At 43.0% G+C, this 20901-nt stretch overlaps 1 protein-coding gene across 1 annotated transcript; it reads left to right on the top strand.

The window, feature by feature from the left end:
- The first annotated feature begins 389 nt into the window (after positions 1 to 389).
- Positions 390 to 20188, top strand: canx (calnexin). The gene is made up of 15 exons (XM_040042979.1): positions 390 to 520; positions 4851 to 5075; positions 5963 to 6036; positions 6465 to 6523; positions 6691 to 6832; positions 6952 to 7033; positions 7299 to 7491; positions 7648 to 7837; positions 8595 to 8708; positions 8905 to 9061; positions 9152 to 9367; positions 10136 to 10255; positions 14963 to 15086; positions 15170 to 15243; positions 17339 to 20188. The coding sequence occupies exons 2-15, from the start codon at positions 4854 to 4856 to the stop codon at positions 17396 to 17398; spliced, it is 1827 nt and encodes a 608-aa protein (XP_039898913.1). The 5' UTR covers positions 390 to 520; positions 4851 to 4853; the 3' UTR covers positions 17399 to 20188.
- The last annotated feature ends 713 nt before the right edge of the window (positions 20189 to 20901 follow it).

Genomic DNA, 20901 nt, shown 5'->3' with positions numbered 1-20901 from the left:
TAATAAATACTTTTTACAATAAATTTGACCTTTGTTTCTGCTCTGAATAAAACTGTTCCCCAGAAACTGTATGATTTGGTTACAGTTAAACTAAGTTATTAAATAAATAGCTTTGGAAATTCAGAATGTTTTATCCAATAAAGCAAATATGCGAAATAAAGACCGTTTTCATGTCTTTAATAGGTTAGAACCGAATTAAATCAGTTTATGAATCAAAATCTGCAAAAATCAGTTTCAATCTCATCCCGAATTCTTAAGCCTTTTCATAAGCATGACTACAGCCAATGAGGGCACACTTCCCCTGGCAGCTCAGCCAATCATCGCTGTCCACGAGGTGCAGCTCCATATGGGCGGGTCGAGCGAGAGTTTTTGTTCACCAATCAGCTCCTGACAGTTGACAGGAAACGTCAAAGTTACGCGCTGGATAACCAATCGGCGACGGGGGAAGGCGGTTAGTGCCCTCTAGGACCCCACGTGATCCTCCTCAGTAGTTCCCAGGCGGCGCACGGGTGAGCTTGAGGTGAGTGAAAACGCCAATAAATGAGAATTTTAAAGGGTAGCTCAGCCGAATACAACTGTTTTCTGACAGGTGGTGTTCTGTTCACGTCGCCTGGGCTGTAGTTATTTACATGCTGTCGGTTTCTATCCGTTAAATCTCCTCTCCGTGGCTCCTGCGGGCAGTTAGCACCGGGCTGATGGCTAAATAACCGCAGGTGAACCCAGCTAGCCGTTAGCCCGCTGCCGTGGCCTCCGTTAGCGGTTAATAAACGCACCTTAAACCGGAGTCTTGTCCCGGTGATCTGGTTTGATTAACATGCATTACAGTCGGGTTTTTTCCTCACAGCGAAACTAAAATTGGTCCGACTGCTTCATTCAAAGTCGGGTGTTTCGTAAGGTGCTATGCTAACATTGGGCTAAGCAGGGATCTGGAGGAGGTGGGCGGTGTTTTTTAGGCTCTTTGGAGGGTTTAGGATCAGCTGTTAAACTGTCCAGAGAAGGCTTTAGGATCCGGGTAGCAAAGCCTGCAGGAGGCTGGCAGAAAAAAATGGGTGTATGAAAACAAACAAAGTTAATCATAAGCTACGCGCTTTCATGACTGACCTCCATTCACCTGTCCGCTGTCACAGGTGTGTTAGCATCATTACAGGTCGACACTGCAGATTCAGTGACCACTGTGGTCGAACTTGTCAGACTATCACGGTGAAAAAGTGGATGGAAATGAGCTGATCCTAGGCTGTATGTAAGCACAGGTTTTTACCAGTATGACTTAGAATTACCAGTAGGGGGCGACTCCTCTCATTTTAAAGTAAAACCAGAGCTCGATACTGAGTTAAGCATGATGTTTGGTGTCATTTACACGTTTGCAAACGAAAGGTTGCTGGTTAATTTCCCATTACCTGTGGGGTAACTGAGTAGCCAAAAGTATATATATATATATATATATATATATATATATATATATTTTTTTTATGGTCAGAAAGAACCCTAGGAAGTTGGGGGCACTATGGGCGGTGCTCCTTCATCATTGACAGCTCACTCTGTCATATCCACCCCTCTCAGATCACACCTGGGTTCAAAACACCAAAACGGTGATGCTGAAAAGCTCAGTCTTATGTTAAAGTTGAATTGCTCCATGATCGTGAAATGATCACGATCACATTGATCAGGATTAACATCTGGATTGTTTTAAGACATTTCTTCATTAACTAAACATTTGATGCTTACCGAGCTATAATTTTTTTCTCTCTGCTTTTTTTCAGGTGTATATGTAAAGTAAGATCAGAATGTTAATATTAAAAAGGGAAACACTGGGCTGTCTGGTATAAGTTAGTAGCTGTTTTTCATTGTAACATCTGACTCAAAGGGCCGCTGTCCGTAGCGTTTACTCCAGGATGTCTGCAGGTGGCGATATAGGCATGTTAAGCTGCAGAAATCTTTGACTTTTACTTCCTGTAGATCAACATCACTGTAAGGGCAGCTGCAAAGACATCACAGCTGGATGCTCTCTGTAGATTTTTTTTTTTTTTTTTCTTTAAACAAGACTGTGAAAAAATGAAAGGGTACAAGAATTGTCTGAGTAGTTGGTCTGTCTTAAGTTAGCAAGAACAAAGCGAACTGGCCCGAGATCTGTTAGGCGCATAATCTGCGATGGTTTCTGTTCCCACATTTAAAAGTAGCATATGCATGCTTGCTTACTGAAGGAATATATGATCATCTCGCTTAGATTACAGGGGCAATCTTTGGTGGGAATATGAGGGCTTACACGCAGTGACTCTTTAATTGATAAAATTACCTGACAAATAAAAACCGTATCATTGATCCTTAACAGAACATAAATAATTCCATTCTCTTCTGCATATCCACTTCTTAGTGGGGCCTCTGCCTATCCCAGTGGTGTACACCCTGCACAGTGTGTCACAGGGGGGAAAAAAAAATCATAAAATAGAAACAAATTGAGCCAAAACAACCTGACCACGTTTAAATTCAGACACGGCAGTAACAGGATTTGGGATTTGAATCTTATTTCTGCTCTCTGGTTTTCGAAACGCATCATAACGTTAATTCAAACAGTTTTTTGAAGTCACGACCACAGACTGAGTGAGTTGGGCTTGTTCTTGATTTATTCAGTTTTTCGGGTTCATTGTTCAGCCTAAATGCTAACCAGTCCATCCGGTTTGGTTACGATTTAACTGACACATGCTGTTTAACTGTACACAACCTGAACACCTGCAGCAGTCTTGAGCTCCACTGTTTGTTCTGTTAGAGCAGCTTTGCATGATTCACAGTTCCTTATTTATGTGACACCGGGCCTCAGTGCAACTGAGATGACTGAATGCAGATGTCGCCATCTAATAAAATCACAAAAACCCAAGAGTAGAAAAAGCTGACACATTTCTGTAATTCGTGGCATTATTGATGAATTATTAGAAATTGGTTGGTGTGCAGCAGATGTCCTTCAGCTCTGAGATCAGATTAAGTTACTAATGTCAACTGGAGCCTTCAGTCTGGGTGGATAACAGCCACTTCAGCTGGTTTCACTCAGCTGATTAGGATTGTAAGATGCTGTTTTATCAGCCAATCAGAGGCCACCTAAGAGCTTATTACTGCCCAAAGGCAGCTGGAAAACTGCAGTGTGAGTTTGTGAACTCATCAGTGAAGTTCAGCATTGTTTGTGCAGCAGGCAACCGAAAGAAAGGCTTAAAGTAAAATTTTTGTCCTTTTATTTTGGAAAGTAAGGTGTATGCATATCCATTTTACACATTTAAGTGACAGCCTGGCAGATGACCCTCCCGTGCACAGAAACAAAACTAACCTGACTAGAATTAAGGACAGAAATGTTTTAAAGTTCGGGCTCCTTCAGACCCCACAAAACGCCTTTGATGTTAAGCTAACGACTAGTGCTGGCAGGTATGCTAATCTGGCTGAAAGGCTAATCTGATTATCTGGCAGTCTGCTGAGTGAGATGTGCTTAACTTCAGGATCCACTTTTCTTGCCTTTCTTAATCTTAATACACTTCCTGTCATGTGACCAGATTGTTTTGTTTTTACTTGGCACCAATCGGACTGATCGGTAATTTGATTACCTTTTTAGAATCAGCTCAGATGAGACAAATCTGCTGGAATAAATATTAATAGACACTTGAGGTCAGAAGGTTTTGCACTTCCTGTCATGTGGTGATCTGGATCATGAATCTTATCCTCCTCAGATTTAATGGAGGAGGATGAATGATGGAGAACTTTGTCTTTAGATTAGTCAGCCAGTCTAAAATTTCTTTCTCATTTAAATACATCACCAGTCTTATCACTACTTGAGACTGCTCCACCTGCGGCTGCACCCGCACTGCACCACTTCCATTAATATCTATCAGATGCAAAATCAACTCCAGATCCATCATTCCCTGGTTTCCTCCAGATTTAGGTTCTCTGTTTGGGCGTCTGCACACATTCTTCTTCTGCAAATATTTGAATTACAGAGTATGTATGTATGTATACACAGAGTGTATATGTAGTGTGATTATATTTGTAGCTTTAAGAAGGCAGGCTACAGCTTCTGCTGACTGATTTCAGTGAGCTTGTTTAGTTTTCCTTTTAGGAGACCAAGCTCGGCCGTCAGTGATTTTAGCAGACGTTCCGAGTATTGGTTTTACTTTTTTCCAGTGTATGTGGCGATGTCCCTGATTATCAATTTCTTGTCAGGCTAAAATTCTTTTACTGTCATTAGTGGCAAGCATCAATGTAATAACAACTGTAAACCCAAGTAGCAGTTGGGGTTGCTGAGCCCTGATGAGACAAATCTTTTTGCCAGATTTTTACCTGCTGATGTTGTAAAGTCTTAATTTTTGTTGTTTGATGTGGTTCAGGAACACAGAACCTTTTTGGGCCTGATTATTGTGATGGTCACTGAACACAGCAGCTTAACGTTAGTTGTGTAATCACGGCATTGCTGCACTGAAAGACGACAGGAAGTCAGTCATCAGTCATGACTGACACACCATCTCATGTTAAATAACCCGTAAAACAGCTAAGGTAGTGTGTGTGCGTGTGCATTTCTGCTTGTACCGGGGTGCTGCTGTAATCCCTCGGGGTGTAATCTCATTAGGGTTAAAAGGAGCTGAAGAGCACGTCCTGTGGGCGCTCCGTGGTTGGTCACCATGGTGATGGATGAAACACAGGTTGGCAGTCTGTTAATGATGGGGGAACACGACTGTGTGGATTTTTGTTGTTGTTTATAAAATTTAAAATAAAAACAATAAAATGAGAGAAATCTCTGTATAACTAAGATCACTGGTTTTTGGCCCGGCCCTGCTTGCTATCCAGGTGTGACGGGTTTTCTGCTCCTCTCTGTGCAGACTATGAATCAGCGGGTTGGTTTGTTTGTTCTCCTGGCGGCGGGCCTCCTCTGCATCAATTTGGCCCCCGTCTCTCGGGCTGACGATCTGGTCGAAGACGGTCTGGATGGCGACGATGCCGACGTGGAGGACGAAATGGACCTGAGCTTGGCTGAGGACGAAGATCTGGAGGACGACGTGCAAGATGATGCTCCACCTGCTCCTAAAACCCCTCCCAGTCCACAGGTAAGACAGCTTTATTTATTTTTATTTTATTATTAAATAAAAAAATTGTTTTTCTGGAATTCTTGTTAATGATAAATTTGCAGATGGTGGAAAATCTTTTTATTTTTTTTATTTTTTTATTTTTATTTTGTTTCATAAAGTCGTTAAGGTTTATTTTCAATAGAAGCTGTAGTTACATGGGTCTGCACACTAGGGGGCACCAAACTAAATCAGCCAGAAACCTTCTCCAGGTCCAGATTTTCCATCAGTTCCTAAAGTCAAATATGATGCATCAGTGACGTCCTCATTTTTATTTACCGACGTGTTAAAAAGGTTTTTTAAAAAGTTACTTGTTTCTTGTTTTTCTGAAAGCTGTTAAAATTGTTTGTCTAAGTTTTTGGTTGTATGAATAAAGTTAACTCTATTGAAGTTTTTACCTGTGAGGATTATAACTGCTGTGCTCTCAGCGTTTGTTTTGGCTCATTCTGAGGTTTTGAATGTTTAACCCAGAAGTGTCTGTTACCCATTAACCAATCAGGTCAGGAAGTGGGTCTGATGAGAGAGTAGTGATCTGCCCTGCTGATCTACTGACCTGCATTCTCTCTACAGACACAGACCGGACTAAAAGTCGGACCTCAGAATAATTCAGTCTAATGATTTAACGGGTGAATTTTCCTGGAGTCGGCAGGTTTTAGACAGAAACCTGCTCGTGAATCATTTCCACAGTTTCGATCATGTTTGCTTCACTTCCAGTCTGACTGGTTATTCAGAGTGGAGCTGAGGTAAAGTGAACACACCTGAAAGGCTTTGAGCTCAATCTGAGATAGGAAGACGAGGACGAACCAAACAAATGTGTTGGTTAACCTGCACATGAGGATGTTATAACTCACTTTCATTTCTTCACTCAGGTGACCTACAAAGCTCCTGAGCCGAAGGGGGAACACTTCATTGCAGAGTCTTTTGATAAGGGGACACTGGATGGGTGAGCACCACACACGCATGAATCATAACCTTCACTTACATGTTTTCTTTTTCTTACTTTAAAGCTTATTACACGTGCTAGCATCGCACTAATGCATGCCAACTGGTCAGTTAAGGATTTAAGGACACCCCCTCACAGAGCCAGCTTGCTGTAACCTAGTGATGGTTTGTTTGTAACATTAGCTGATTTAAACCTATCAGATCAGCCCAGAGTTTGGAACAATTAGCTGAAGTTATTCTCCCAGCAGTTATCAAGACAATCAATTAGTGAAACAGTCATATGGTTTAATTTGATCATCAGTTTCATCAAAGAAAAGCCTCTGTGTTTGATCTGTGAAAAATGCTGCCGAGGAGTCGGTGCACACGTGTACATCTACCTGTAAACCTCAGAGCTGCGGCGGAGTCGTAACCCTCTGTGTGCTGTTTCAGGTGGATTCTGTCCAACGCCAAGAAGGATGACGCAGACGAAGAGATCGCAAAGTACGACGGTGAGTGCAGATCTGTAACCTCATTGTGTACATGATGACGTGCATGAGCAGTTTTTTACATTAGATATTACATCAGCTGAGCCTGGGATGTCCTAAAAAGGCCACTGTACCGAAGATTACCGCCTTGTTTTAGTGTTTGTCTGTGATGATGATGACGATGTTAACAGGTAAATGGGCTGTGGAGGAGATGAAGGACAGTAAGCTGCCTGGCGACAAAGGTCTGGTCCTGAAGTCTCGAGCCAAACATCATGCCATCTCAGCCCACCTGCTGCGACCTTTCACCTTTGAAACCATGCCCCTTGTCATCCAGTAAGGACAGCTTTGATGTCTGATTCACATTTGAAACTCTGATTGGTAGATGGGTGTGAACACCCAGGTGTTCTCAGTCTGAAAGGTACTGATCAGCAGTGTGATCTGTCTGTGTTCAGGTATGAGGTGAACTTCCAGTCGGGTATCGACTGCGGTGGCGCCTACGTAAAGCTGCTGACTGAGACGCCCGACCTCGACCTGGTCAGTGCGATTCCCACACACGTTAATTCAGTTTATTAATGATGCCGCTTCAAAAAGAAAAGCAGGACAGTGACTTAAAAAGGTTTTAAATGTTGTTCGACTCGTGATGTAACTCACTAACTCATCTTCCTGTCATGAGCCAAAGAGGCAAATCTATGATATTTCTATGAAATGTTCTTATTGATCACTCTAATAAGTGACTGATAAAAACACCTGCAGGCTATGAGGCAGGTAAGCACTGTAACATGTCCGTGTGTGTCTGCAGGACCAGTTTGTGGATAAAACTCCGTACACTATCATGTTTGGACCCGACAAATGTGGAGAAGACTACAAGCTGCACTTCATCTTCAGGCACAAAAACCCCAAAACCGGAGAGTACGAAGAGAAACACGCTAAGAAACCCGACGCCGACCTGAGGACATACTTCACCGACAAGAAGACTCACCTGTACACGCTGGGTGAGACGCACAGGCTGCAAACGTGTTTATTTCTGCTGTAAATGTTAACAAGGGAGTCTGTGGACCCTGGCCTCTGCTGGACGTTAGAGGAACTGCAGACTTTGATTATTATTTTTTTTCTTTGAGTGCCTAACTTGTCTCTGTTGCCCCCAACAGTGGTGAACTCTGACAACAGCTTTGAGGTGTTGGTGGATCAGACGGTCGTGAACAGCGGCAACCTGCTGACGGACATGACCCCCGCTGTGAACCCCCCCGCTGAGATCGAGGACCCTGATGACCACAAACCTGAGGACTGGGATGAGAGGGCCAAGATCCAGGACCCGGACTCCGTCAAACCCGAGGACTGGTCAGTACAAGGGTTTCATTTTTAGTTTGCTCAAACTTTCATCCAGGCGTTTGATCTAAGGAGAACAAACTGAGCCATGGCTGCACGACTGGAACTGAAGTAAACCTGTTTGCAGTAAAAGCGTCACGGGGTCAGTCTCGATTTATAAGTGGACAGTCCGATCTGGTTCAGAACGAGGAATACCGGCTAAAGATGGCAGAGAGACACAGCTGATTATGTTGCTCAGTTATTTCTGAGATCGTTTACTTTTCCTGAATTGAAGATCTTAAAATTTTAAGTAAGTTTTAAAAAGGGGAAAAAAAATTATTTATTTACAATTTATTTAAAAGGGGGAAAATAAAGTAAATCCTCCGTAAGTGTAAAAAGTGTTAAAATCTGGAGATTGTGCTGCTTCTTACCGTACACTTCAGTAACAGATTCAGAATGTATTAAAAACACAATCCATGTCTATTTAAAAATCAAAGGCTTACTTCATGTTTCCTTTTAAGTACAGTGACCTCACAGCAGCTATATTATTGGTCAGACGATGTCATTAAAAATGCTCCAAAGGCACAAAAACCGTGCAGAGGTCCAGTTCAGACTCCAATTAGCTGAGGGGAACCCTAGGAGGCAGCTACGACCTCCTGTGTCACAGTCCACCTGTCATTGGGACTGACTCACTGCTGGAGCCTCTGCTGGATGTTAGAGGAACTGCAGGTTTGATGCTTCCATGTTTGCCACTCTGTGACAGCAGACTTGGGTTGTTGTGTGTTTGCAGGGATGAAGACGCTCCGGCTCAGATTCCAGATGAATCTGCAGTGAAACCCGACGGCTGGCTGGACGATGAGCCCGAGTATATCGGAGACCCTGACGCCATCAAACCTGAAGACTGGTGAGTTACACCTGCCTGTCGGCCCGGAGCAGGTGGAAGGAAAGAAATGTCTAAAGCAAACAGAGTACAGATTTTCTTTTCACTGTGAACAGCTTTCCTGACAAAGCCCGTGGATTAATCCACTGCTGAAAATAGTCCCAGTAAAACCTGTATTCCAGTATAAAGAAGATAACAGAGTACTCTTCGTGCCTGTCAGGGATGAGGACATGGATGGAGAGTGGGAGGCCCCTCAGATCCCTAACCCCGCCTGTGAGACCGCCCCCGGCTGCGGCACCTGGAAACGGCCAATGATTGACAACCCCAACTACAAGGGCAAATGGAAGCCCCCCATGATTGATAACCCCAACTATCAGGTGAGTCTGACTTCAGTGTGAGGTGATCATTAGATGGAGGGGTGGAGTCTTTTGGAGGCTCTCCTCACCTCCGACCCTGCGTGTTTTCAGGGCGTCTGGAAGCCGAGGAAGATCCCCAACCCGGCGTACTTTGAGGACCTTCACCCCTACAAGATGTCACCGTTCAGCGCCCTGGGGCTTGAACTCTGGTCCATGACCCCTGACATCTTCTTTGACAACTTCTTCATCACCAATGACCGCAACGCTGCCGAACGCTGGGCCTCTGATAGCTGGGGGCTGAAGAAGGCAGCAGAGGGCGCCGCTGAGGTTGGTCCATGTTATTAGATCAGATTAACTTCAGTCTTCTGGGATAAATCAGATCTGTATTTGTTTTGGGAGTTTTTTTTTTCCTTTTCCTTTTCTTATATCAAGTGTGCCATGATTAAAGTTTAAAAAGTGAAGTGACACAGTCACCGCCTCATGTTTCAAATGCTCAGGGTGACTTCACGGTGGAGCATCAAACACGTTAAAATTTTATTTTTGAGCAAAAGAAATGAAAGAAAATTACGTTTCCTTACTAATGTTTCACAAAACAATTGAATATTAAGGACAAAATCCTTTTCCCATAATTTTATTCCGAAAGGTTAACTTGAATATATTCTTCAGTATGAAGTGAAATGTATCAAGTCTGTTTTTGTGTTAATTTGATGATTATGGCTCATGAAGAGATTTGATTCATTTTAGGAAATATTCTGATCATTTGAGAAACCGGATTACTGAGTTTCATGAGCTCTTAGCCAAAGTCATCAAAAATAAAAGGATCCCTCTAAATGTCTCCGAGCTAGTGGATATCCTTTAATAGATATGAGTTTCATACTTATTAGCATGACTGGGAGAGATTTGGTGTTCAACTCTGATATTGTTACTGATCATTTAAAAAAAAAAAAAAAAAAAAAAGTGTGAAGTGTATTTATTGAAGTCTGGGTTAATGGGAGCCCCGTGATGTTTCCTCATGTGTGGTTTTTTTTTTTTTTTAATTTTTTTATTATTATTATTATTTTTTTATCCCCCCCCCCCCCCTTTGTGGTCGTGCAGCCTGGGCTGGCAGCTCAGATGCTAAGCGCTGCAGAGGAGCGTCCGTGGCTCTGGGTCGTCTACGTGCTCACCGTGGCTCTGCCGCTCATCCTTATCTTCGTCTTCTGCTGCACTGGAAAGGTAAAACACACACACACAGACACACACTGGGTCTGCGCCTCTGCAGCATCAAACTGAAGTTTCCTCATTTGAAAGTCGAGTTTCTGTCTTGATTGAAGTTTGAAGTAAAAGTGAAGCTGTTGCCTCTTCAGAGCACGGAGAGTTCGACATTTCCCCCCACTGAGTGTTACTGTGTTACTCATTCATTTACATTCTGCTGGTAGTAACAATGCATGACTTTATGTTTATGCCTCAGTCAGCTGAGAAGCTCCTATTAACTGTCAAACTTTCTGTAGTGAAAATATGAAACTTGATATTTACAAGTTAAAATTCAGCAGTTCAAAGAGCCACAGTTCGATGCCGCAAACCCAGCCTTGTGGGGCACAAGCGTGCATACTCCTGGTGCCGTTCTCAGGCCTGGATCAATAGAAGTCTGTGCCAAATCAACCACACAGATCCATCTGCTGTGGTGACCCTGTCAGGAATAAGAGGGCAGCTCAGTGTAATGCTGTCGTGGAGGATTTTCCTCACAGGTGGACTCCTGTGATTGGTGGAAATGAATCAATATAAATTTTTAACTGTTATTGATAATTGTTTTAAGGTTTTAATTGGACATGAGAAAATCTGTCCGTCCTGCAGTCTGATCCTCAGGGCATCCTCTCTTGCCTGCTGTCAAACCCACACGTTATTCCAGAGGTTTCATTTAATGGTTTAAGTTTTATCGCACTGATTAATGTCCACAGAGGTCGTCAGGATCAGCTCAGGGTCACTTGAGTCTCACCAGCTTGCAGAAAGAGTTTAATGACGCTGGATGCCCTAACCGCGCTGCCACCACCTCCTCCGGCCCGGTGACTGATACTGCTGCTAGCATAGCTTCATGTCATGTTGTTGTGTTTGTGCTGCTTGTGTGCGTCTGTGGTGCTGCAGTGCAGTCTTTGTGTGTTTCATTAAACCTTGTCACTCATTGGTTGTAATTGTGACACTAATTATAACTGAGAATTAGAGCTGGGCGATAGAACGATAACGATATGTATTGCGAAATAACTTTTTCTCGATAGAAAAATTAAACTATTGCGATAGACCTCGCCGCTGTTGTCCTCTTAAAAAAAAAACAAAAAAAACAAAAAAAAAAAAACAGCCAATCCAAATTAAGTAGCCGAACCAATCACAGCTGCAGCGTCACGTCACGTGACTTGTTACGTACAGTACAAGCGCCAAGCCGCACATGTGTATTTGTTTTGGAAAGCAGCCAGTCGCCGTGCCGCCGGGTAATGGAGGAAATGAGTGTGCCGACTAGAGAGAAATCAACCGAGAGCGTGACCGAAGGTTACCGAAGATAAAACAGATGATGGTTCCAATGCTGGAGAGATTGTCGAACGGAAGAGCCATAGAAGTTCCGTAGTGTGAAGGTATTTCGGCTATTTCAAGTCAAACAGAGTAGCGCGCAGTGTAAATTGTGCCGAAAGCAAGTCTGGAAATACAATAAAGCGGTGCATGCTCAATGTCTGACTGGAAGCGCTAATTCGTCATTCGGCTTTTGTCAGACTAAAGTAACTGTTAAAACTGTTTGAAAAGTGAAGCTATACAACAAGGAGAGATTGAGAATTTCCTTTTAGTTCTCAGTTTATTTGATATTGACAAAAGTTAGTCAGTTTTGTCTGTTCTTCTGTAAAACAAACTAAGATTTATTTTTAGAATTAATATTTTGTTTCTAAGTGGAATTGACAATTTAGTAGTCTGTTTTGTTTGTTCTATTTTGAAACTTAAACGCTTTAGCGGCTGCCTTTTGTGTAGTTTGCAATATTTGCCTTTATTTATCTGAAAAAGTCTCATGTTCCTTAAGTACATCTCCCCTGTTGAACTTATTATGGGAAATAAATATTTCAATCAAAACAAGCTGCTGATTATTTCACATTTTACTTGTGAGCAACGGCACATTTAAATCTTACAAATATAGTTACCGTATTTTCACGACCATAAGGCGCACTGTGCTAAAAGGCGCAGTCTCAGTTATGTGTGCCCTTACTGTATTTAACACACACATAAGGCGCACTGGACCATAGGGCGCATACAAGTACCGTATGCGTATTTAAAAATAAAGCAGGAGCAAAACTGAGTTTGGTACTCACATTTTTATCATCAATCAAACCCATCGAAGTCCTCATCCTCTGTGTCTGAATTGAACAGCTGCGCTAAATCTCCATCAAACATGCCAGGTTCACTGTCTTCACCGTCAGAGTCACTTTCCGTGCCGTGCGGCTCCTCGGAAACGATGCCGGCTTTTGCGAAAGCTCGAACAACAGTGCCAGCAGACATGTTAGCCCAAGCATCTACAATCCATTGGCAAATTGTGGCGTAACTCACCCGGCGCTGCCTTCCACTCTTAGTGAAACTGTGGTCTCCACCGGTCATCCATCGCTCCCAGGCCGCTCGCAGCCTTACTTTGAACGGGCGGTTCACACCGATGTCCAGCGGTTGGAGTTCCTTTGTCAGGCCTCCCGGAATGACAGCAAGCTCACAGTTCATTTGCTTCACAAGTTTTTTCACATCGACTGTGAGATGGGCACGCATAGAGTCACAGATCAACAGCGATGGTGATGCGTGGAAAAAACCACCTGGTCTCCTTACATACACCTCCCTCAGCCAGTCTTTCATCATTTCCTCATCCATCCAGCCCTTTTCATTTGCCTTAATGATGATTTCTGCTGGAAACTTCTCTTTAGGCAAAGTCTTTCGCTTAAAAATCACCATAGGCGGCAGTTTCTGTCCATTAGCATGGCAGCCAAGCACAACAGTAAAAGAAGACTTTTCATACCCCGTTGTGCGTATCGCTACCGTGCTGGTCCCCTTCTTCTCCACAGTGTGACTCACCGGGATGTCAAAAGTGAGCGGGACCTCGTCCATGTTTGTGATGTGGCTGGGCTGGATGTTTTTGTCGCCGATGTGTTTGCTGCAGTAGGAGCGGAAGATGGCCAGCTTTTCCTTATAATCCGCTGGAAGTTGCTGCGCTACCGTAGTCCTGGTCCGGATGGAAAAATGGCACCGTTTAATAAAACGAAAGCACCAAGACGGACCTCCTTGGAAATGTTCAATGTTCATCTCTTCAGCTAGTGAAACTGCTTTTAGCCGAATGGTGACCGTCGAAACGCTTCTCCCGCTCGCTCTTTGCTCGATGATCCACCGCTCGAGTCTTTCCTCCAACTCGAGCCACCTCGCCTTATGTCCGCGGAAACTCAGCTGCGTTTTCTTGACCTGCCGGAGCTTGTTTTCCAGCTTCCTCCATTTGCGAACCATCGATTCGTTAATCTTAAATTCTCTCGCCGCTGCTCGATTTCCATGTTCCTCCGCGTAGCTGATGGCCTTCAGTTTAAACTGTGCTTCGTAAGCGTGTCTCTTTGCCATTTTCAGGGTTGTTAAAACAACGATGTCCTGCATAATGCACATACCTGTTCTTTTATACAGGTATGTGCGATTGTCCCGGTATATACGATCAACGCCCACACTTCACCCTTTAACGTTCTCATGGTGTTCTCTACTACGTCCTCCTTACAACACATAGGGCGCACCGCACTTTTTGAAGAAAATCTAAGACTTTTAAGTGCGCCTTATGGTCGTGAAAATACGGTATTTGGCTTATATCGTGATAGATATCGTTATCGCCTGAAATGAAAAAAAACATATCGTGATATGAAAAAATCTCATATCGCCCAGCTCTACTGAGAATTCATGATTGGTTTGTTGGTGTTCTGAATATTGGAAAATCAGGTGAAATCCTTTGCAGCAGACCTGCTGGTGGCACAACTCTGTTCTCCTATTGGCCAACACATTCTGAAAATGGTTGTCTGAAAGGGCGCCCTTTATCAAACGTAGGCAAAAACCGTGAGTGAAAGGCAGTGATGTGTTTGTGAATGATGGATCTGAGAAGGCGGTGCTGCTGTTTAACTCTCACTACATGGACCAAAGTCCCGGGCCACCTTCACGTCACACCTGCAGCAGCTGCTCAGCCGTGGAAACTGAAGCTCCCGGCAACACACTGTCTGTACTGATGTTAATGCCAGAGGAGGTTTGGACTGCCTGGCTAGGTGCTGCAGGACTAGGACTGAGAACGTTTGAGTTCAAAGGTTAAGAGGTGTGGCCCAGTACTTTGGCCTATAAATACTGTTTCCTATGAACATGTCACATATCTGGCCGTCTCAGCTGTTTCCACTGTGGCATGCTGGCTTGTTCATGGAGAAGGCAGTTTGGTAATAACAGTAAATTACTGTTGCGGGTGTGAACTGCAGTATGACTTGACTGCGAAAGTAAAACCGTCCATTCATAAATGTGACGGTGCCTTTATGTATTTGTATCAGTCTTAGATCCTCAGCTGAGGGAACCTGAAATCGTGTTGCTGTTCCTGCGTCATCGTAGTGCTGGTTCAGGATCAGCATGTTACCCAAGAGTTTAGATAACGCTATTTTAAAACTATCACTAGCAAACCACCACAAGTAATGTAAATTTGGCAAACCTCACTCTTTCTTCTAATTGGCTGCCCCTCACAAACCTCTCAGGTGACCATTTCTGGGATATCCTGTCTGTATGACATCATAAAGATCCAAGAGTAGGAAAAACTGTGATAAACTGAGCTCAGGGGATTATTTTAAATACAGTGAATTCATTATTACAAACTTTGTTTAGTATGAGCATCCACCACAGGAGCGCTTTGAACTGACTTGTTTCCTTCTGCAGAAGAAGAGTTCGGCGTCGCCGGCAGAGTACAAGAAGACCGACGAACCTCAGCCTGATGTGAAGGAGGAGGAGGAAGAGGAGGAGGAAGCCGAGGAGGCTCCGAAGGCTGAGAAGAGCAGCCCAGGTTACTGAGATCTTCAAATTGAATCTGTTTGTTTCTTTTGAGTTTGCAGCTGTTTCTTAATCTGATTCATCTTTGCTTTTCAGACACAGAAAAGAGTGAAGATGAAGAACCTGCAGAGGAAGAGGAGGATGAAGAAAAAGAGAACACAGCTGATGAGGTGAGGCAAAGTTTCATCACAGCAGATTCAATCGTGACTTTTCAGCTCCTTTAACTTTTGAAAAGATGTAAAAATTAATAAATAAATGAAGGTTCATTTTGTGTTTTTAGTCATTTATATTTTACAAAGAAAATAAGTTTTTTGTTTTTCTAAATGTCTTCGCACCGGTCTTTAAAGCTTGTTGCAAAGAAACTTTAATTTCATTTTATTTTCTCAGATTTGTTTTGAATGAGTCTGAAACATAAAATGTAGAAAACTTGAAAAAGCCTCAATTCAGTAAAAATGTGGGATGAGCTCAGTCTGCAGCGTGCTGTAAATGTGCTGCAGGTGTAACATCTGCTGCTTTCCGGGAGAGTTTAAACCCCCGACCAGCCTCAGCAGATGGCTGCCCCTCACAGAGTCTGGTGACTTGATATTCATATTCTGACGTGTCTTCATATTAAAAGGGAGTTTTTCCTTCCTATTGCTACCAAGTGCTTGCTCAAATGGGGTCCTCTGATTTTTGGCTTTGCTCTGCATAGTCATAGGGCAAGGATGTCAGACTCGTTTTACATTGTGGACTCCATACAACCCACTTTGACGTAGGGCTGTCCGATATAATGATATATATTGGATGACGATATGAAAATGTCTATCGTTTCATATTACACTATTGTTTGTTTCATGGTGTGGCAAAATAAACTGTTTACTGCAATATTTGTTTCATGGTTTTGAGGGTCACTGTATTGGCTATTTCTCTTATTTAAAATAACCACACTACGGACGGACAAGCAACTGTTTTACCTGTTGTCGTTAGCAACAATGACGATAAACCCAGCGTGTGGCTCCACTGTCCGCTTGTTTATTTTACACAAACTTTACACAATAAAGCTCAATATCCTGTTGAGATTTTTCCAAATAAACCTAAATGATGACAAACAGAAAGACCAGTCAAAGCAAATCCTGGACCTTATTCCTAAACGAGGGGCTACCTCTGTAGCATGGACATGGTTTAGTTATGAAAAGTCTGACACTGACCAGAAAACCGTATAATGCAAATTATGCTGCAAACCAGTCCCCACCACAGACTCAAACACAAAAAACCTCTTCTACCACCTACACAAGAATCATGTGACAGAGTGTGAAGAGAGTTTACAGGTGAGAAGCAAAAAAGAGCCGTCAGGTGCACAAAATAAACCTTAGACTCAAACGTTAGAACAGGCTTTACCTGCAGCACGCCGTCAAATAAAAACAAAGAAAATGGCGGCCGTTACAACTTATGTCCAAAAGAATTTATAGCTTCATGCATTGTTCAAAACGCTCAACTCCAGGTACACGACGCCCAGCTGAAAACATTTTATGCGCACAGCCCCACTTTGACCCTAAGTGGTCCAAACAGGTGAACCCTCCTTTTGTGTTATTATAAAGAAGTTTAACTACACATTTAATCTGTCAGATATCAGAATATTAGAAAAAGAGGAGCAATTTGATGAGTATTTCTTAGTTTTTCTACATGAATAACAGGTGCTGCTGTAGTAAGTAAATTATTTACATTTTGAATAGTGTAAAATTAAAAAAAAAAAAAAAAAAAAGGGGGGGGGGGGGGGGGTGTTCTTGTTAACACAAAATAGCAGTTTTCTTTTTTAACCTGTAGATTTTGGGGGGGGAAAAAACAACAAAAAACCCCCCCTGAATTTTCTACAGTAGATTGTAAACACAGCTTTTCTGTCATGTCATTGATCATCTATTACGTAATTACTTTGCTGTAGTATGAATGGTCATGGGGGGTGGAGAGAGGTCTTTATCAGTAGGTGAAGCTGCAAAACATTTAAAACCCTCATTTTTCCAAAGCTGAGCATTGCGTAGGACTGGAGTCTTTCCTGGGCTGACTGTGACCCACAGGCCGTATGTTTGACACCCCTGTTGTAGGGTTTTTACAGTATAAAACGCCTTGAAGTGACGGTTGTTGTGATTTGGCGCTGTATGAATAAAACTGAATTGAATTTTCCGTCTGAGGCTGTGCAGTCTCTTTCAGATGATTTGATTTGAGCGAGTAACATCGAGCTTCTTCTCCGACTTAAACTGACTCGTCATCTCGCCTTTGTTTCCTCTGCAGAAGCTCGAGGACGATGTTCTGCGGCGATCTCCGAGGAGCAGGAAGCCCAGGAAGGAGTGAAATCTGACTGCAGCCCTGACCTCAACAGCTCACCCCTTTCATCCCTCCTCCCTCTCCCCTTTCTCCTCCTCCTCATTCTTCTTCCCGTCCACTCTGAGGCGATGAGGCCTGAATGGAACCAGTGGAAGCAGCAACGGGAAACTAATCAAGACCTCCAACATGGACACCTGATGATGATAATGATTATGTGTATGAACAGTACAGAGTTAGATTCAAAGGATTTTTGTTTTTCAAAGAGATTTACTAAAACTTGCTGCGTCATTCCTTCACAACACCTGAACACTCGAACCTGCAGGACCAACATCCTGTCCACCGCCATTGCCACCCTCAGAGAGCCCGCCTGAGGCTGTTTTTGTTGAGCTTCCAGCAGTCTCTAGCCTTACAGCAGCCAAAACATAAGTCAAGTCAAACAGTCTCCAGGTAACCAGGGTGTTAAACAGCCAATGAGAACACTCTAAATCGGTCCCTGGAGGGGCTTAGCCCAACATCATCCTGCTTGAGCCACCGTGATCCTGCTGCCTTGTGTCGTCGCAGTCTGGGTGAAAGCACCTGCTGACACGACACCAACAGTCAGGATGACTTTAAAATCTTTTGACCAACCGGAAGTCTTCCTCATTCCTTAAAGAGCTTATAAACAGTTGGCTAACACAATGTAACTTGCTAGCTAGACTAACCGTTATCAACAGTCAGTAAGCATCGAAAAAGCCCAATTAGCTTACCAACATGCTGCTAATTAGCTTGCCATCATTGCTCGGGTTTTGTTTTTAAATTTGATCCACCAGGCTGCTAATGAATGCTACAACAAACTTAGCAACCGTACCTGTGTTAGCAAACTTATAAGCTAACAGCTTGTTTATTACAGTAAATCAGCCTGTTGGTGGTTATCCTACTAACAACCAGAGTTTCCTGCTGGCTAATCGGTCGAGCTGGGGATGTTATCCAGAAACTACTAGGCTGTTTCTTCACCCTCCTTAAACCTGGTGTTAGCTAGGTGCTAGTAAAGCTAGTGAGCTGTGTGGCGCTATAACACAGTCAGCCCACCAATGCTTAGAGCAGCTAGCTGCTAACAGCTTGTGGAGTTCATTGATTAGCTATCAGTCATGCTAACGTCTGAAATAATAAACTGGTAACACCTTTTCTTCCATTTTTCGTCTTTGTTTTTCTTATGTAAATGTTAGCATATGTTAGCGCGTCTAATTTTTTTTTTTTTTTTTTTTTTTAAAAAGGGTCAAAGGTCACATACGTGCAACAGTCTGCTGATCTCGGGTATGATAGTTGTGTGAATGAAGGTTCAGCTCATACACACACAAAAAATCTTTAAAATTAAGTTGTTGTTTTTTTGTTTGTTGTTTTGTTTTGTTTTTTGTTTTTTTTTATAACAGTGGCGCTCTCTGAACATTTGGACAACACAAAAACACTACCCTAATGAGGTACTTAACATCTCAGCTGTCCACCTGTAGAGTCAACCCGCCTGGTGGTCGTTTTCAGGGTGTGGAGCATAGGCGTGGCTCAAAGGTCAGGTGGTGTGAGTAAGTGGACCTTGTGAGCTGAAGCAGTTGCCATGTGTGACCACAGGTGGGGCCAAATTCAGAACCCCTGGAAGATAATCACGTGACCTCAGCATCAGGCTGGGAAAATGCCTGGTGGCCATCCAACCAACAGTTTTAAGTCCTGCTGTGTAGTGCAAAAAAGTTATTTATTCATAGAGTGAGACTTATTTTTCATCTGTCTGTGATAACTTACCAAAAACAACCATCGTTCTTAAACTGGTAAAACCAGAGATCAGCATATAAACTCTGACTGGTCGTGTAACGCGCTGTTACGGTGTCCCGTCTGCAGCCCTCTGGTGGGCCACAAAATCAATAAATTTAAAAGAAGTTTTTCATTTTCTAACTTAATTCTCTTTTGAGCCTGAAGTCATCTTATATGAAGCAGGTGTCAGAGGTAATGCTGTCAGTGGAGAATCAAACTTAATAAAGAAGGAGAAACTCCATTTTTGGTTTGTGTGATTATCAGAGTTTGGGTGGATCAATGGGAATCACAGAACGACCCGGATTTATTTTCTCAAATCTGAATTTTACAGACTTTAACCTTCACTCTTCTGATATTTTCTTTTCCACTGCCAAAATAAAAGTGCCTGGCACGTAACAATGATTTCAAATATCTGTGAAACTTATTGATGCTCTCAAACCCTTGATCACCTGTTTATGTGCTAATCTTCCTGCAGGACCTTTTTTTTTTTTTTTTTTTTTTTTTTTTTCTTTTGTTTTTTTTCCCCGTCTGAGGTGAAACTGAAGCGATCAGCAGGTGGAAAATGATTCCAGTGTGAATCCTGAGCCAGATCCTTTTTTCAGTCGGGACAGGCTGCTTGTGATTGCCTGGTGGTTTATGGCAAGTGTTGAAAGTTTGTGTCAGGTGACCATCTCCTCTTCCTCGTAGGATGATTTTGCTGGCTCTGCTGCTTGTAGTGGCCGTGAAGATGCTGTTGTTTAGGCACGATGGCGTTGTTCACGGCGTTGTTGAAGCTGCCTTGCTAACAGACTGTAGACTGAACACTGTACCTGCGGGGGAGACTCTGCCTCTGTAACTCTGCTTTTTATTTTGTTCTGTGTTTGTACTAACGGTTGGCCCGGCCGCCGTCCCCACGTCCACGCTGAGTGGACCTGCTGACAGGAAGCTCCAGCTTTCAAAGGAAATACTGTGATGATGGAGCCTGCTCTGTGTTTATGTGTGTGCGGACACGTGGTCAACACTCGATTTGATTAATAAAAACATCAAATGGAAACAGAAGCAGAGGCAGCAGCGTGGTTATTTACTATTGTGCTTTTCTTCTTTTAGCTCATAAATAAACATGCCACCTCTAACAGTATTTTTATCTGTTTGAAATTAACTTTTTTCCCCCTCAAATTAACTTTTTTCCCCACTTTTTTTCATGTAAACTTAGCCCCGTTTTTTCTTATAAATCTAACATTTGTCTTCTCTTAAAGCAGCCAATCATAAAGTCAGTTTGTGTCAGACTGAGGCTGAACTGCAGGGCAGTCCTGGTATGAGATGAAGGATTATTATGAACCGTAAATCATGCAAAGCTACTCTGGAATAATGCTAATTCTCGTTTCCACGGCTGCGAGCTGGGGGACACCACTTCATGAAGCTGATAGAATCACATCATGTGCAAAAAAGCAGAGATTAGATCCTATGACCACTGAACCAGACACCCTCTACAAGTATACTTACCCCTGTGTGCCATCTCTCACGAGGGCAACTCCAGACTAGAACACAACTGCTAATCAGGAAACAGATTCCAGGGGTATATCTACTCCTTCCCCACCAGAGAGGCAACTAGATCCCAGGAACAAGTTTCAGTAGCCAGGAATCGGACCACCAGGACCACTGCACATGACCCTTACCCAACTCACATAGCACTCCAACCCTATGGCGCGTGTCGCCACCTGCTAGTAGTGAGCCCAGAGATTAATTATTAAATTTACTTAAAATAAAAGCAA

Source organism: Simochromis diagramma, unplaced genomic scaffold (genome assembly GCF_900408965.1).
Source record: "Simochromis diagramma unplaced genomic scaffold, fSimDia1.1 OVJJ01000433.1, whole genome shotgun sequence".
NCBI lineage: Eukaryota > Metazoa > Chordata > Actinopteri > Cichliformes > Cichlidae > Simochromis > Simochromis diagramma.
The sequence above is the reverse complement of the archived record's forward strand: the minus strand, read 5'-3'. Positions and strand labels throughout refer to the sequence as shown.

What these genes read in the sequence shown, in the direction of transcription:
- canx (XM_040042979.1), top strand. Translation starts at nt 4,854, where the DNA reads ATGAATCAGCGGGTTGGTTTGTTTGTTCTCCTGGCGGCGGGCCTCCTC. An exon ending in ACCATGCCCCTTGTCATCCA is followed by an intron (nt 6,833 to 6,951) that starts GTAAGGACAGCT and finishes GTCTGTGTTCAG; the next exon opens with GTATGAGGTGAACTTCCAGT. An exon ending in AAGAGAACACAGCTGATGAG is followed by an intron (nt 15,244 to 17,338) that starts GTGAGGCAAAGT and finishes TTTCCTCTGCAG; the next exon opens with AAGCTCGAGGACGATGTTCT.